We start from the raw sequence: 15,950 nt of genomic DNA, 5'->3' as shown, positions 1-15,950 counted from the left end.
TGATAAAGTTTTCTGATAAAAGCATTACTTTACTGCTCAACATCAAAGTTTATTCACTTCAGTGTACTTTGAACATCATCTGTACAGGTGTACGTCATGTTTCTCGCAGAGTGTACTTTTAGCACTGTAGTCTTCTGGAAGGACAAGGCTGCAGTCTGATACGATTCAATCAAAAAAGGATTCTGATATATTATTGTGGATATGGAGAAAAAGCATCCAGGAGTTGGTCGTTGTAAATGTGCATTTTGGTTTGCTGTTTTTCACGACATTTTTGGACTTTTTGTCCTCCTGGTTGGTGTGTTTTGGGACATCTTTTTCCATGACTTTTTAATTTACGCCGGAGCTGTGATCATTTTTCTGAGTCTCATCTGGTGGGTGTTTTGGTACACTGGTAATATTGAAGTTCCTCCTGAAGAGCTGGAGGACGACATTGCTCAATACAAACACTCTAAAGGAATTTCAGGTGTTATGCGTAAGGTCTCCAGCAGTCTCTCCAACGGGCTGAGGAATTCTTTCAGGAGAAACGGAAGAATTAACACTCAGGCTGAAGGCTCTCTGGCAAACCGCACGGCCAGAGCAGATCAACCGGTTACCATTGCCATGAGCTCCTATACGAATACACAACCACCTGGGACGACCAACCCCCTGAACCAAGATCCTTTGGTGATATAATATGCTGGTAACTCAAATAATACACTATAAAACTGATTTAAATGAACACAGAGTTCGGAAACCAGTTATCTTTCATGTTATTATCTATAAGCATGATCTTTTTTTATTTTAATGATCGTGCAACCTGTGGGCTTGTTAATCATTTATAGCATTCTGGTCTTTAGGAGGACTCCTATTGGACAGGAGGGAGAATCAAATAAGACTTATCTTTTGTACCACACACAGCAAACTTTGCTCGACATTCAGTGTCAGGCTCTGATTTGCATCTCTATTCCCACAGTGCTCTGCGGGGAGACCCTCCTCTTCACATCTGCATCCATGCGGCCTAGAAATGACTTGCCTTTAGAAGTGCTTTATAGATCTTTAAGATCATCAGTGTTTTCGGCTACTTTTTTGTATAATTGTTAATATATAAATATTGTTATAAAAATATTGTTCTTTTAATCCAATTAAACTAAAATATGTTTGTATTATTTAATATAATATGATAACATTATTATGTAATAAACTAATAACATTATTATGTAATAAACTAATGTTGTCCCACTATATCTAATAAGCAGTGCTTACTCGTGTGTTTATAACAGTATCAGTTTTGTATACAAACCTTTGCAATTAAAATAATTTTAGAACATATTTATTAGTCTGGTATTGTTTTACTTGAAAGGTCTCTGAAAGATGAAACAATTGTTATGCTGTAAAAATTATTGTAATATTAACTGTAAAACTTAAAAAATGCTATGGTGAAAACGTGTTAATTGGTTAACAGTAAGTTCCCTATATATGGGGGAAAACAGTAATATACATTTAATGTAAGTTTATGCAAAAATATTGTTAAATGTACCATTTTTGTAAGTAAAAAAAGAACAAGTCATTTTATAATTTACAGTGAAAAAGTGTAAACTGACATTCCCAGATTTCCCTTGGTGACACTTCACATTTGATGGTATTTTATTTGAATAATTGTCCTTAGTAGTTTTTATTCTCAGTTATTTATATTAGGGTTTTATTTGAAAATGTATGTTGTTTAATTCATGTTTATTGCATTATTTTAGTGTCATGTTTGTTACCATGATGGTGTTTTGTATTTGTAGAAATTCTACATATTAGTATTTATTTACCTCAGCTTGTGCAAAGCTACTTGTGATGAACCTTGATTCTTATTATGGTGGCTGTCAGTATGTTAAAGATACAAAACAGATTTTTAAACTGTAATATTTATGGGTTGTTTTGTAAATATGATTACATTCCTGAAGCTGCCAGTAAAAACGACAGGATTTTATAATTGTTTTTATAGTGTATAGCTACATTAACAGTTAAAAATGGAAATTTGGTTGAAGAAGAGTTTTTGTCATGAGAAAATGTGACTAAAATTTAAACTGATGCCAGTGCTAAAGATAAAAGGGACATCCCCTCCTTAAGACATATTTACATATTGGGAATAATAAAATGTTGGCTGCTGTGTAAGTTCAGTGACGCCTAGCACCTCAGTGGAAGATGCTTTTCTTTATATTGCTGCTTTACATTATTATTTATGCTGAGGGAAAATGTGCAAAGAATTATTATTATGATGGACTTCTTGAGGAGTGTCAACATTGCTCCATTAGATGCAACTCCCCACCAAATATTTGCAAAACATTTTGCACCTCAAGTAAGTATCGTTTTTATATCTGATTCAAAACTTTTTTCATTTAATTTCATTTTCATTTTCAAAACTAAGACTATGATAGTTGTATAAGCACAATGAATTTACTCGTTTTATGTATAAATGTAATAGATACAGTTATGGTAAGTCAACATACTCCTTGCAGAATCAGTAAGTTGCTTAGAATAAAAAAAAATGATTATAATGCTTACTGCCCTGAAGAAGCTACATAACAATATTCAACATTCAATGTATAATAGAATATTTGTCAATATATATTCTACAAGACAAATTACCGTGATTTACACAAATGATCATGTTGTGTATTAAAAACCAAGAGGATGTAAACTTAAGAAAACTGTTATGAAAAGTTATTAATTTGTCTTGTGAAATATATGTATAGTATAAATGCATAAAAATAGCTGTTCAATATAGGGCAGTACAAAATAAAATACCAAATGCAATTATTACTTAAATACTATTATTCCAATAAAATTATTTAAACTCTTGAAAATTCTGCAAAAAGTATGATCGATTATGAGTAGAACTGTATCATGTATCATGAAGTCCACAATGTCTTATCATTTCAGTCTCTTATTCAGTGCCTCATTGTGTCCTTTTCAGTCCCAGAAAACGAAGTTGAAAAGAATCAAAATATTCGTTTAATTTTGATCGTGTTTTTTGTGTTCCTGGGAGCTTTCACAGCACTGACCATTATTCTGCGAGTTATACGCAGAAAAACCTGTAAGCCCATCATTAACAAAGGTACACCAGTGAAAGACTTTTGATACATTAAGAAAAATTATAGCACATTGGTTCAAATGTTAGCACTTGAAATCATAATCATAGGGCATACATTTATTTTTAGTTTACTGTACTTGATTTTATGTATGACATTATTGCAACATGTAATATATATTATTTCATTTTATATGATTTCTATGTCTAACTATGCTTATTCTAGTAGTCAGTGTTTTTGTAGTGACATTAATTGTGTGGAAAAACAAATTCTTATAAAGTCAATGAAATGTCACTCAGTGATAGGTCAAGAACAAAAGACATCTGACAGCGAGAGAGGCTCAAATGTAACAGAGCAATCTGAAGATACAGATGAAGCTACAACTGATTTTCCAGATGGATTGAACCAACATCACTACAACTCCAGCCTGCCTCTTCCCTCCACTGAGGAAGGCACCACAATCCTGGTTACCACAAAGACAGTGCAAGCGTACCACTGTACACCTGTCATTTAGGGAAGAGATCACTGGAACTTCTATAACAGCAGCAGACTCAGAAAACACTGCACATCATCTGGTTAACAGTGATAGCAAGCATCGTCTCACCATTACTGTGTCCAGACTGGATAAAACTGTCATGACTGCTGCATGGATGCACTAATAATGGACACAGGACTTGAACTTGAACACAGGATAGTATCTGACTGTCAGAAGTGAACATCTCAGTGTTATTCAGATGTAAGAATGATCTGCGATATTAGAATTTAAAAAATATTATAAACACGTTTCACCACATTTTTTTGCTTACTTTTTTTCACTTACACTTTTTAATCAGTGCATAACCAGTACAAATCTATGCTGTATCTTTGTTAAATTAAAATATGTTATGATCAATTATGATCAATATCAATTATGAAGTCTTACGATTTGTAAATATACTTAAATAAATAAATAAATGCATGACATTTATGTAATAAACGCTTAAAAGGATAGTTCACCCATTTTTTAATCTGCCATCATTTACCCTTTTATTTTTTTCCAAACAATGTATGACATTTTATCCCCCCAAAATGATCTGTTAGGCACAATGATAGTCTCAGTCACCATTTACTATCACTGTATGAGGGGGAATAAAAAAATATAAAAATGACCCTGCAGGTGAAGTTAGTTCTCAACGTTCTGCCTAACATGTCCTTTTGTGTTTCACTGAAGAAATAAAGTCATACAGGTTTGGAACGACACTAGGGTGAATAAACGATGTCGGAGTTTTCATGTTTGTGTGAACTGTCCCTTTAAATCAGACTTTCAGAATCCACTGACGTAAATTCGACTTCAAAATACTTTTATGTCTATTTTTGTTTTTTAATTATTAGGCCATGTAGCTTTGACTCACGTGACAATGTTGCTGTCACGTGACACCAGGGCAATGTCATGTGACTGGCCCGAGCGCAGTGTACAGTGGTATTAGCGAGCTCTCGTTAGCACAACGATACAGTTTAACTCGGTAGAAACAGTTCACTCATGCTAAATCCTTACGATACTTAATAAAAACATATGAGTATTCATAGTTGTGATGAATTAAACGGCTTTTAAAAAGTGCTAGTGTTGTCTAAGCTAGGCCTCGGTTTAACTGCTCTGCAAATGAAAGTATGGAGAACGACCCAAAATGTAAACAGTGTTGTTAAACATCTTTGGGGATTAATCTGATACTTTTGGGGACCTACACAAGCGCGATTCATGTCGCTTGCTAAACCGTTTGATCTGGAATTTCAGAATGAACGGTGAGTCGTAAATGCGAGGTGATGGATTCATGCTGTTATGTTGTTTATTTGTACATGCCACACATTTAATTGTCATCTATTTATTGTTCGTGAGGCAACCAGAGGTTTCAAAACATTCAGTCTGGGTCACTGTGGTGTGAATATGCAGATCCCAGAACGTAATGCATATTTATGACCAGAGCTTTAAAATGGGACGACGTTTTAAAAATGGGATAAAAGAGTAAATTTCAACTTTAAATTTGATACATTTTAAGAGTTAATTTGATCGGTCTGTCTACATATCTCCATATCTACAGTAGCTGCAACAACTTCCTAATTTCTTTATGTTGTCTTGACAGGTCATGTGAAATGGGCAGGACAAAACTCACAGTGCATTAAATAAATAACAGTTTAAAATTATGGCAGAAGATTGACTGCATACATATATGAGTACACGCGCAAACACACACACACATGTATATATAATTGTGTATCTATGAAGAAGGAATGGATCATTATATTCAAACCGACAGTGCCTACCACCATTAAGAACTGCTGGTGCTTCTCTATGCAGTCAATCTTTTACCAAATTGTTAATTATTGTTATTCATTTAATGCCCTGTGATTTTTTAAAAATGTTTATTTTAGCTGTGATTGTGCCGTTAATATCAGTGATATTTCAGGATACTGTAACTTACAGGTACGCAGCAAAATGACCTGAAAAGACAAAACCTGTTAGAGAGACTTCTTGATGCAGTTAAACAGGTAAGGTAACTTTGAATTGTTTCATTGACTATTTGATAACTTATTTGTTTCCATTGCTAACATAAAACAGTTCCTCTTTGACAGAGGTGTAAAGAGTACCTGAAAACCATACTTGAGTAAAAGTACAGGTACCGTACAGTGAAAATTAAAGTCACCAATTTCAAAACAACTTGAGTAAAGGTTTTAGAGTATCTGATTTTACTTATACTAAATGTATAGGCTCAACGATGCACTAGTCAAAGAGACATGCCAGTGGAAAACAAGAAAGAGTGGATTTCTGAGAAGAGCAATCACGTTTATTTTCTAAAACCAGAATAAAACTGAACACCTCAAAAATGGCAAAAAACAATATCCTTCCAAAAGGTCTCTTCGATATAACGGATAAATAAAATAATGTTAAGTAGTTTTTTTTTTTGCTTAATTTGTTTATTGTACTTTTACAAAAATAAGACTTCTTGCACTGGATGAGTTGGTTTTCGGCCTCATTGTCATTGCTAAGGAACTCACATTCACATAAAGTAGCCTTGTTGGCAGGTTCGATTTCTGAGAAGAGCAATCACGTTTATTTTCTAAAACCAGAATAAAACGGAACACCTCAAAAATGGCAAAAAACAATATCCTTCCAAAAGGTCTCTTCGGTATAACGGATAAATAAAATAATGTTAAGTAGTTTTTTTTTTTGCTTAATTTGTTTATTGTACTTTTACAAAAATAAGACTTCTTGCACTGGATGAGTTGGTTTTCGGCCTCATTGTCATTGCTAAGGAACTCACATTCACATAATTGTTGGCAGGTTTGGGTGTGTAAGGGCAAAAATGCACAATATATAGTACTTTCATTGCCCTGTAGTTGGCGATATCACTTCTTTTGTAGCAGATATAAACTGCTGCATAAAAAACTAGGTGCCATGCAAAATGTAATGTAATCACATTACAAATGTAGTGGAGTCAACTCTCTACATTGAGAGTAAATCACTCGCATATGCGACTAAATCTTCACTCTGGGCGTCTAATATTAGCCAATGGCTAATAAATTCTCAGATTTTACTCGCCAGTGTGTAAGTTGGAGGCCAAGTATGATTAGCACAGATATATTTTCACTCACAGAACACTCTGACTGAGCACTTCAGAGTTTCACTCTCCGTCAAGCGATCTGTGATATTTTTCAGTTCATTTGAATGGATGCGCAGCGCACCTGTGTTTGTGTATTTGGCGTAACGTAAACTCTAGTGTGAAGACGCACAACTCGCCATCGCTTTCTCTCACACGCGCAAAGAGCGAGAGCGAGCATAACATGCAGAATTGATGTGATACATGTGAAATGTAAGGGGGTCTGAATACTTTCCGTACCCACTGTATATATATATATATATATATATGTATAGTATTTCAGTCTGGCGAGTAAACAAAAAAATGTACTAGCCAATGGCAATTCAATTGCCAAGGTGTCCGTTGAGGGTTGTGGAGTAAAGAGTACAGATGCTTTGTAGAAAATGTAGTGAAGTAGAGAGTAAAAGTTGCTGATATCTTTTTTACTGAGTAAAACGACAGAATATTCAAAAATATACTCAAGTACAGTAATTAATTACATTTACTCAAACACTTTGCACCTCTGCTCTTTGACAATGGTGGCTTAGAACAAGAAAAGAAGTGGTTTATAGGTTTTTCAGTGGCCAATTCTGATTATGATATCATATGATATTATACTATCACAGATCATTTAAGGCAGAAGTGAACATTTATTTTTTACACATACTTGTGTTATAATATTGTCCAAATATCTGCCAGTTAATCAGTCAATATCCTGACATAGAAAGAATGATAAATTCTGTTGATAAACATATATTTGTTTTAAAGTATGGATAATAAAATGTCAGAATGCTTTTTTATGAACAAACACTGCAACATAATTCCCTTTTGCGCCATTCCATTTTATTTTGAGTGCAGAAAACGTGTTTATGTTTCTCCCATTTACCAGTTGTTTTATTTAGTAAGTGAGTTGGTAGATCGGGTTATTAAATATTAATATTTATCCAGGTTCCCGTGAAGGTGCTGCAGGGGTCTGTAAGGAAGATATTTAATGCATATAAAACATTTAAAGAAAATGATGACATTTCCAACGGTTTGAATAATTGGAATTTTGAAATAAAATAATGTTAGTTAAGGACTGAACATTCCTTTTTCTAATCTATTATTTTCTCCTCAGTGCCAAATTCGCTTTGGTGGCAGAAAGGAGATTGCCTCAGATTCTGATAGCAGGTGCCATAAAAATATTGCCTATTTATTTTATAAAGCTGAAAATGGTTTGATAAGACTATGCCAAATTTGTGCGCTTTAATTAATTGGTAATTCTTTCCTATTTTGCTGTCACAGAGTCATATGCCTATGTGCCCAGTTTGAAGCAGTACTTCAACACGGCTTGAGGAAAAGTCGCGGTTTAGCCCTCACAGCAGCTGCCATTAAACATGCTGCTGGATTTACTAGTAAAACTGAAGCAGGTACTGTAACTGATTCCATCAAATAATGGACATCCAGACCTTACTTTCTATCATTTTTTCCCCCATTTTTTTAGCCAGCCGTGTTAATCGATTTTCTGAAAGCACATGCTGAAAAGTGTTTTTCAAAGTGTTTACTCACTGAACTCTTTGCCCTACTTAATGAGTTTGTCTTAGTTGGTACCCCTGAGAGACATTGCCAGAGAGATTTCCCTAGTAACAAAGAACACATGTGGTGTTCTGGGTTGTCCATAGAGGAAACAGATGCTCATAAGTGCTCATACAGGAAAACCAGGTGCTGATACTGTTTATGAAACCAGATGGTTATGCAACAAGCCTTGTAAAAATGGCAAAAAAGAGAAACAAGGTTTTTCTGAGGTTAGTCTTTGCACCTGTTGTGGTTTTGAGCTGTTTAAAATTAACAGCAGAACTAAAAGTGATACTATGAATCAGTGCTGAGTACTTTTAGCTTTTTAAAATAAAAATTAAATTATTACTTTTATTAAGGATGCATTGAATTGATCAAAAGTGACAATAAATCCATTTATAATGTTGCAAAAGATTTCTGTTTTAAATAAATGCTGTTTATTTTCGGTTTTCAACATTGATAGTAATAAAAAGAGTTTTATTCACTCCGTGACTGGAGTAATCGCTGCTGAAAATTCAGCTTTGCCATCACAGGAGTAAATAATATTTAAAAATGTATGAAATAGAAAACAGTAATTTTAAATTGTAATAATATTCACAGTATTACTTAGTTTTTTTTTTTTTTTACTGTATTTTTGATCAAATAAAAGCCTTGGTGAGCATAAGAGAACATTTTTGTGAAAGTGGTCACATCTGAACCCACAACCTTTTGGTTTCCAGCCCAGATCTTTAACTATGAGGCTGCACCACCCTGTATCCTGTAATATCTTAATGTCACAGAGCCCAGGCAAGTATCACCTTCTGAGCCTTAAGTGAGCCATTTGAAAAAGTGTTACACACAGACAGCTGACCAAGTAAAATGCTCTGTTGTTTTGATCCAAACTTGGGCAGAAACCAGCAACAGATTAAAAAATCCAAAATATCCAAAGGGATGTAAATACAGAACTAAATACTTACGTTTCAAATAATCTTATATAACCTCTGTAATATTCTCTGCCTTTCTGTATTTTCTATTATGAGGAACTGAGAACATTAACGTGGCGGTTCATACAGGCATCTATTGTGTGTTGCAGAGCTGACGTTCTGGTTTTATGTGAAGGAGCACCTCAACCGTCATGAGTTGCAGCGCTTCTACTCTCTGCGGAATATCACATCTGAGCAGGGCCGGGGCCGGGCATGGCTTCGTTGTGCCCTGAACGAACACTCGCTAGAGCGCTATCTTCACATGCTTTTGGCAGACCATGCCCGCCTTAGGTACATGGATTCATGATTCACTGTTGTGGATGTCTTCTTTTACCTTCCTTTTTGTTTTTCTCTACATATCCGTAATACTCTTTTAAATTATTCAAAGTTCTTTAATGGTTCTTTGGTAAATTCTTTAATCTACCCCATATTTAGTGCCTTCTATGAAGACTGGGCTTTTGTCCTGGATGAGGAGAGAGCCAGTATGCTGCCCACCATGGCTGCAGGTAATATTTAAATGAGTTATTTGCCAGATGCTGTCTAGGAGTCATATGTAGTTGGGCGTCCTTTCCTGTGGAAGTCTAAATTCAGTTTATGTGACAACAGGGCTCAATTCCATACTGTTTGCCATCAACATCGACAACACAGACCTAAATGGCCAGGCCCGCGGGGGGTCGTCTGTGTCCCACCTGCTTAAGGAGTCCACACAGGGCATGAGCAGTTTGTGGAAAGAGTCTACTCAAGGTGTCAGCACCCTTCTGCGGGAAATTGGTACTGCCACTGCGGTGGTTCCTGGTTTTATCCCTCGCTTGGATGCTTCATCAGACCCGCTGCCCGTCCTGCCCCGCAGCACTTCTGCAGGTGCTTGAGTCACATACCATAATAGAATTCCACATGCACTGTCAGAAATATGTGCAGACATTGTACTTTTAGTGGTACAACAACTTTTCACTTTGGCAGTAACCCCTGAAGGGACAACTTTGTACCTTATCTACGCCTGAAAGTTGCATATTTGTACTGTAGAGTAGTAATATGTACCCTTAAGGCCCTGATATACTTACAGCAACATTCTTTTTCGTTCTATGCTAAGGGGTAAAAAGAAGTTATAGCTGAAATACCTGAGCAGCGGTATACTGTTTCTGAACATCCCAGCGTCACCCACACTGCTGAGAGCGGTGTTAAGATGAATATGTAAATATGTGCTGCATGCTTTCCTCAATAACAAAATAAACACAAATGACAACAGTGAGAAAAGAGCAGTTAAGAAAGCATCTGATCAAAACGATGTGGATATGTTTGCATCATGAGCTCTGCAATTTGGCACTCATGTCATGTTTATTTATTTAGCACTTTATACAATATAGCGGCGAGACTTGGACATTGAGGGCGTTGAGGAGAGTTGAAATCAGGTCAACATTATGGTAATGAGCTATGACGCTGTTCAGCGGCAACCAATCAGAACGTAGAAGTCCACCGCTTGAGAGGATTCCAGAGAACGCAGTCCTGTAAACTTTGGTTCCGACCACATTAGTTCCCAAGCAAAATGGAGGAGAGGTTGATTATTGCTGTGGCGGGTTTCCAAATAATCTATGACGTGTCCCTGTTTGCGTACAGGGACATAAAAAAAAAGGTGTGGGGACCAAGGTGTCTGAGATTGTTGGTGTTCCTGGTGAGTTTGCTGATGTGCATTAACGTTATAGGAATAATAATCTAATGATATAATAAATAATAGTATAATAGTCCCAGTTCACTTTTAAACCTTTAAATCAATTTTCCTGATTATACTTACATTAAGTAATGTTTATACCTGATACTTACATTTTCAATGCAGGACTTTTACTTGTATCAGTGTATTTTTACAGTGTGGTATTAGTGCTTTTTACATTATGAGGTAAAGGATCTTAATACTTCGTCCACAACAATATTTAATGAGGTTAACTTAACGTTACCTTTCTTGTGGTCAGTCTGCACAAGATCAACAAGCGTGTTTGCTTTGCGTCCCCTTTAAATACAAGATAAGCATTCGATCTACATCAGAGCATCCACGAATCTTTCTACAGCGTTGTTGGCAGGGAGGCCAGAGCGATTTTTGACGCTCTCGATGGCGGCGGTGTGAATGCACAATTAGAGAGTATCACATTGCATACGCACGCATTCCCCTAAGCATAAACAATGCTGATTACGCAGATTATGTTCATGCACACGCTTTCTCCCCGAATGTAAAAAAACGCTGATTACGTTGATTACGCTCTTGGGTACTCTCCAAAATGGCGGAAGACGTAACTCGGGGGAGAAGAATTGTTCAATAAATTGTTATTTTTGTTTTCTTTGCGCTCAAAAAGTATTCTCGTAGCTTTGCAAAACTGAAGTTGAGCCACTGATGTCACATGGACAGTTTTACCGATGTCCTTACTACGTTTCTGGACCTGGGAACATTACAGTTGCATTGCTGTCTATGCAGAGCCTGAGAGCTCTCACATTTCATCAAAAATATCTTAATTTGTGTTCCGAAGATGAATGAAGGTCTTATGGGTTTGGAACGACATGAGGGTGAGTAATTAATGACAGAATTTTCATTTTGGGGGGAAATAACCCTTTAAGCTTGACTATGAACCTTTTAGGTGTAAATAAGGTACGATACAAAGATGTCCCTTTAACGGCACTGTCCCACTGACAGGTTGTTGTACCCCTAAAAGTAAAATTTTTGCAAATTTTTTCTGAAAATGTGTTTTATTTCTCATTGAGGCATTTTTTCCTCCTTTTTACTACTAATAAATATTATTGTAGTGTTGCTATTGATGATTGAGATTCACGGGGGATTATTTAGTCTCCCTCGTATTATTCCTTTACTTGCATTTTAGATTCTGGTTTAAGAAAAGAGCGCAGACGTAAAAAGAAGATCACGAACATTATCTCTTTTGATGATGACGTGGGTATGGAAGATGAGGACGAGGCTGGTGAGGACTTTGTGAGGAGTCTTAGGAAGAGTACAGTGGGTCATGTGAGTTCTGAAGAGGCTCTGGAACCTCCGGACTCTACCTCTCCCATTCATAACGGCCCGACTGAGCCTGGGATCGTGAGCTGGGCTGAAACACCCCCGCAGAACGGAGTGCTGCCTGATACCAAGAGCATTGACAATGAGGAGGAGGAAGAGGACGATATTTATGGAAAGAGCAGGCCTGAGCCCTCAGAAGAGGATCATGGGAATGGGGAGCCGTGAGTTTACTAGAAGTCTTGCTTTAATTGTTGCAGTAATCAACACCAGGATGTAGTGAGACTTGAATTGAAGTGAATTAAATTAACAATTACAAATAGCTATATTAACAAACCATTCATTTTATAATAACTCTTAATTCAATGAGTCCTTGTTACACTTCACATGTACACTAATCAAAAGTTTGGGGTCAGTACAATAAAAAAAAAAAGATCAAAAATTACAGTAAAGACAAAGTTACACGGAAATTCTATTTCAAATAAAAGCTGTTCTTTTGACCTGTCTTTTCATTAGAGAATTCTGAATAAAAATGTATCATGGTTTCCACAAAAATATTCAATAGCACAACTGTTTTCCACCGTTTTCACCATATCAGCATATTAGAATGATTTCTGAAGGATCTTGTGACACTGAAAACTAAAGTAATTGGCTGCTAAAAACTCAGCTTTGCCTTCACAGGAATAAATGATTTTAAAATACATTTAAATAGAACAGTTGTTTTAAATAGTTATTGTATTGTAGTAGTATTTCACAATATTACTGTTTTACTGTATTTGTGATTAAATAAATGCAGCCTGGGTGAGCTTAAGAGACTTCTGTCAAAAATACAAAACAGAATCTTACATACCTCAAACTTTTGAATGATATTATTTTATTTATTGTATTAGTAACTTATGCATAATTACAAGCAACTAACATACCAAACTCTGTAGTAAGTACATGCTGTCAATTAATATTACTTAGAACTTACTTGTGGAATTACATTGTAACAAACAGACATTAATGTAAAGTGTGACCATAACATTCTGCTCTGCATAGGATGGTTGTTGGGAGTTTATCCAGTGTTTCCACATGGAGTCCAAAGCAAATCATCACTGATAATGACAATGACAATAACAACTCACACATTCTCATACCTCTGGCCCCCAGCGAGCCCTACACACAACAAGGTCAGACCCACAGCCTGTCTGCATTCAGGGACATCTTGCTATGTTTTCATGGTCTTGTCCACATAGACGTGGCATTCATTTTTATGTCTCTGCTCAAAATTAACTTAAATATAGCATTACTTAAATAAGTGTTATGTGTAACTACGGTCCTGGCATGAAGAAATATGCTATTTTTGCGCTTCCAGCTGGTCATTCAGTTGAGAATGTCGAATTTTATGGACAGAAGGAGAGCTCAAGCCCACCAACTGACAGTGAAAAACGAAGCCAACTCCAGTTTAGGTATCTGATACAAAAGAACACATTTTTGTAAGATTTTAGTTTAAAATTTATTCTTTAAAGACTGATGCTTATTGTATTAACTTTTGGTGTCTCAGCATGGAGCCTGACTTGTCAGCGCAGATTGCGCCTGTGACCAGTGTTCTGCCGACCCCTGGCCTTCCAGAATCCATGACCGTTGGTGAGTTCATAGACCCTTTTATTGTCCAGAGATCTTCCTTTGGTCTTTTTAATTTTATTTTTGAAGGTTTCACCTTTACAGGAACAAATTTCATACCAATTTAAAGGGATAGTTCATCCAAAAATGGTAATGGTAATTCTGTAATTTCATACTCATTTATGCACCTTGTGTTGTTTCAAACCTCCATGCTGTTTTTCCATGGAGCACAATTTGAAGACTTGCATGTTCACACTGCTCTTTCAATATAACAGCCAAGCTCTAAAAAGTGTTGAAAAGTTAAATATCAGTAAGATTTGTTTTTATTTGAAATAATTATTTTAATAATCAGCAAAATGCATTGCAAAAATGCAATTGATCAAAAGTGACAGTAAAGACTTTTACATTGTAACAAAACATCTCTGTTTCATATAAATGCTGTTTTTAAACTCTCTATTCCTTAAAGATTCCTGAAAAAAGTATCATGGTTTCCGCAAGCATATTAAGCAGCACAACTGTTTCCAACATTGATAATAAGAAGAAATGTTCCTTGAGCAGCATAACAGCATATTAGATTCCTTGTGTGTGACACTGAAGACTGGAGGAACGGCTGCTGAAAATGCAACTTTAAAAAAAAATATTAAAATAGAAAAATTATTTAAAAATATAATTATATTCAGAAGCCATATAATGTTTGTTGGAGTTTGACAGCCTGTGGTCACTATGAACTTTGCTGTTGTATGCATAAGAGCAGGATGAAGATGCCACAGTGGACGTGGTTTTGGAACGACATGTAGGTGAATAAGTAGTGATAGAATCATCATCGTTTTAAGTATATGCAATAACTTTTTAAATTTTTGAGTGAACTATTCCTTTACACTTTTTGTGTATTTGAGCTCCATCTAAAGCATTTAGGTCTTTGAGGATTTGGACAGATGGCATCATTGAGGTAATTTGCCTTGACTACAGCTCTGTTGTCTTGTGGTTTGGTGCAGATGTGAGGCTGTTTTAATCATCGAATAAATATTGGCCATATGACTGCCTTTGAAAATATGACTTTGAAACTAGAAATTATGATGGTGGTCTAACACTTCATTGTTTTTGTGCTGTTGAGACATGCTATGTTTGTAGGGACAGACATCATTCTGGACTTGAATATTCTTGGATTTCTATTCTTTTGATTCACCCCCGACATACTTCCTCATTCCAGATGAGGGCACTGTTGGTTCAGTGTGAAACACTCATGTTATTCCTCTTTCTTTCTCTCTGTCTTTTGTCTGGACAAAACACAACTTTGAGATGGGGCTGGAGGTGACTGATCCAGTTATACTTCAGCTTTCAAAAATAAAAAGGAGAAAAGATGAAAGCAAGAAAATGTTCCATGCTGAGTGCCCGAATCTGCTTGTGCTCTCAGACAGGAATAAAATTCAATTTCAGATCAAACATGGCTTTCTCACTATGCCTTAATAACCTATTAACTGCTATTTAATTATGGATACAACAACCATTACCTTTAAGGCTTGAAAGTGTTATTTTCCCCTTAGATTTGTTTTTATGAGCTATATAGTAGATAGCTTTTTAACCTGGATCATTATATTTATGTGCATTTGTGTACTTCACAGACTTTTTATTTATTCAGTGCTAAAAGAATTGGGGTTGTCAACACTATAGTTTGTTTAATATGCAGAAACAACTATAAGTAAGCCATTCTTAAAGAGATACTCCACTTAAAAATGAAAATTCTGTCATCATTTGTTAACCCTCAAGTTCTTCTGAACCATCTTTGACGACGTGGAAACTAGGGATGCGCCGATCCGATATTCATATCGGGTATCGGCTCCGATACTGCCATTTTTTATCAGATCGGGTATCTGTCAGAGAGGGCCGATCCAAATCCGAGATTGTGCGTATTATTCTGTGTTACTTCTGAAGCCATACGATAGCTTAAAGGGTTACTCCACCCCAAAATGATTATTTAGTCATTAATCACTTACCCCCATGTTGTTCCAAACCCATAAAAGCTTCATTCGTCTTCGGAACACAATTTAAGATATTTTGGATGAAAACCGGGAGGCTTGTGACTGTCCCATTGACTGCCAAGTAAATTACACTGTCAAGGTCCAGAAAAGTATGAAAGACATCGTCAGAATAGTCCATCTGCCATCAGTGG

General features: G+C 36.0%; 3 protein-coding genes across 4 annotated transcripts in view; all 3 read left to right on the top strand.

The window, feature by feature from the left end:
• The first annotated feature begins 38 nt into the window (after window positions 1–38).
• On the top strand, window positions 39–1,103 carry LOC107554041 (transmembrane protein 238-like). Of its 2 annotated transcripts, none has more exons than XM_016236405.1 (2): window positions 39–679; window positions 953–1,103. In XM_016236405.1, exon 1 carries the CDS (start codon window positions 202–204, stop codon window positions 670–672), a length of 471 nt encoding a protein of 156 aa, XP_016091891.1. In that variant the 5' UTR covers window positions 39–201; the 3' UTR covers window positions 673–679; window positions 953–1,103. The 2 variants fall into 2 exon arrangements, with proteins under 2 accessions (XP_016091891.1, XP_016091890.1); XM_016236404.1 differs by having other exon boundaries at window positions 837–1,103.
• A 1,066-nt stretch (window positions 1,104–2,169) lies between these two features.
• On the top strand, window positions 2,170–3,840 carry LOC107554040 (tumor necrosis factor receptor superfamily member 17-like). The gene is made up of 3 exons (XM_016236403.1): window positions 2,170–2,323; window positions 2,942–3,082; window positions 3,356–3,840. Exons 1-3 carry the CDS (start codon window positions 2,170–2,172, stop codon window positions 3,568–3,570), a joined length of 510 nt encoding a protein of 169 aa, XP_016091889.1. The 3' UTR covers window positions 3,571–3,840.
• Window positions 3,841–4,486: 646 nt separating this feature from the next.
• Window positions 4,487–15,950, top strand: part of LOC107554010 (sorting nexin-29-like) — a 67,053-nt gene continuing 55,589 nt past the window's right edge. The window contains exons 1-11 of the mRNA XM_016236365.1: window positions 4,487–4,835; window positions 5,515–5,579; window positions 7,785–7,837; window positions 7,952–8,076; window positions 9,294–9,474; window positions 9,619–9,689; window positions 9,790–10,044; window positions 12,045–12,399; window positions 13,217–13,347; window positions 13,533–13,626; window positions 13,722–13,804. Of these exons, the coding sequence (XP_016091851.1) occupies window positions 4,829–4,835; window positions 5,515–5,579; window positions 7,785–7,837; window positions 7,952–8,076; window positions 9,294–9,474; window positions 9,619–9,689; window positions 9,790–10,044; window positions 12,045–12,399; window positions 13,217–13,347; window positions 13,533–13,626; window positions 13,722–13,804 (1,420 nt within the window). The 5' untranslated portion in view covers window positions 4,487–4,828. The remainder of the gene's footprint in view (window positions 4,836–5,514; window positions 5,580–7,784; window positions 7,838–7,951; window positions 8,077–9,293; window positions 9,475–9,618; window positions 9,690–9,789; window positions 10,045–12,044; window positions 12,400–13,216; window positions 13,348–13,532; window positions 13,627–13,721; window positions 13,805–15,950) is intronic.

This window comes from Sinocyclocheilus grahami, unplaced genomic scaffold (genome assembly GCF_001515645.1).
Source record: "Sinocyclocheilus grahami isolate Dianchi unplaced genomic scaffold, SAMN03320097.WGS_v1.1 scaffold490.1, whole genome shotgun sequence".
Classification (NCBI taxonomy): Eukaryota; Metazoa; Chordata; class Actinopteri; order Cypriniformes; family Cyprinidae; genus Sinocyclocheilus; species Sinocyclocheilus grahami.
This window is presented reverse-complemented; position numbering and strand designations above follow the sequence as displayed.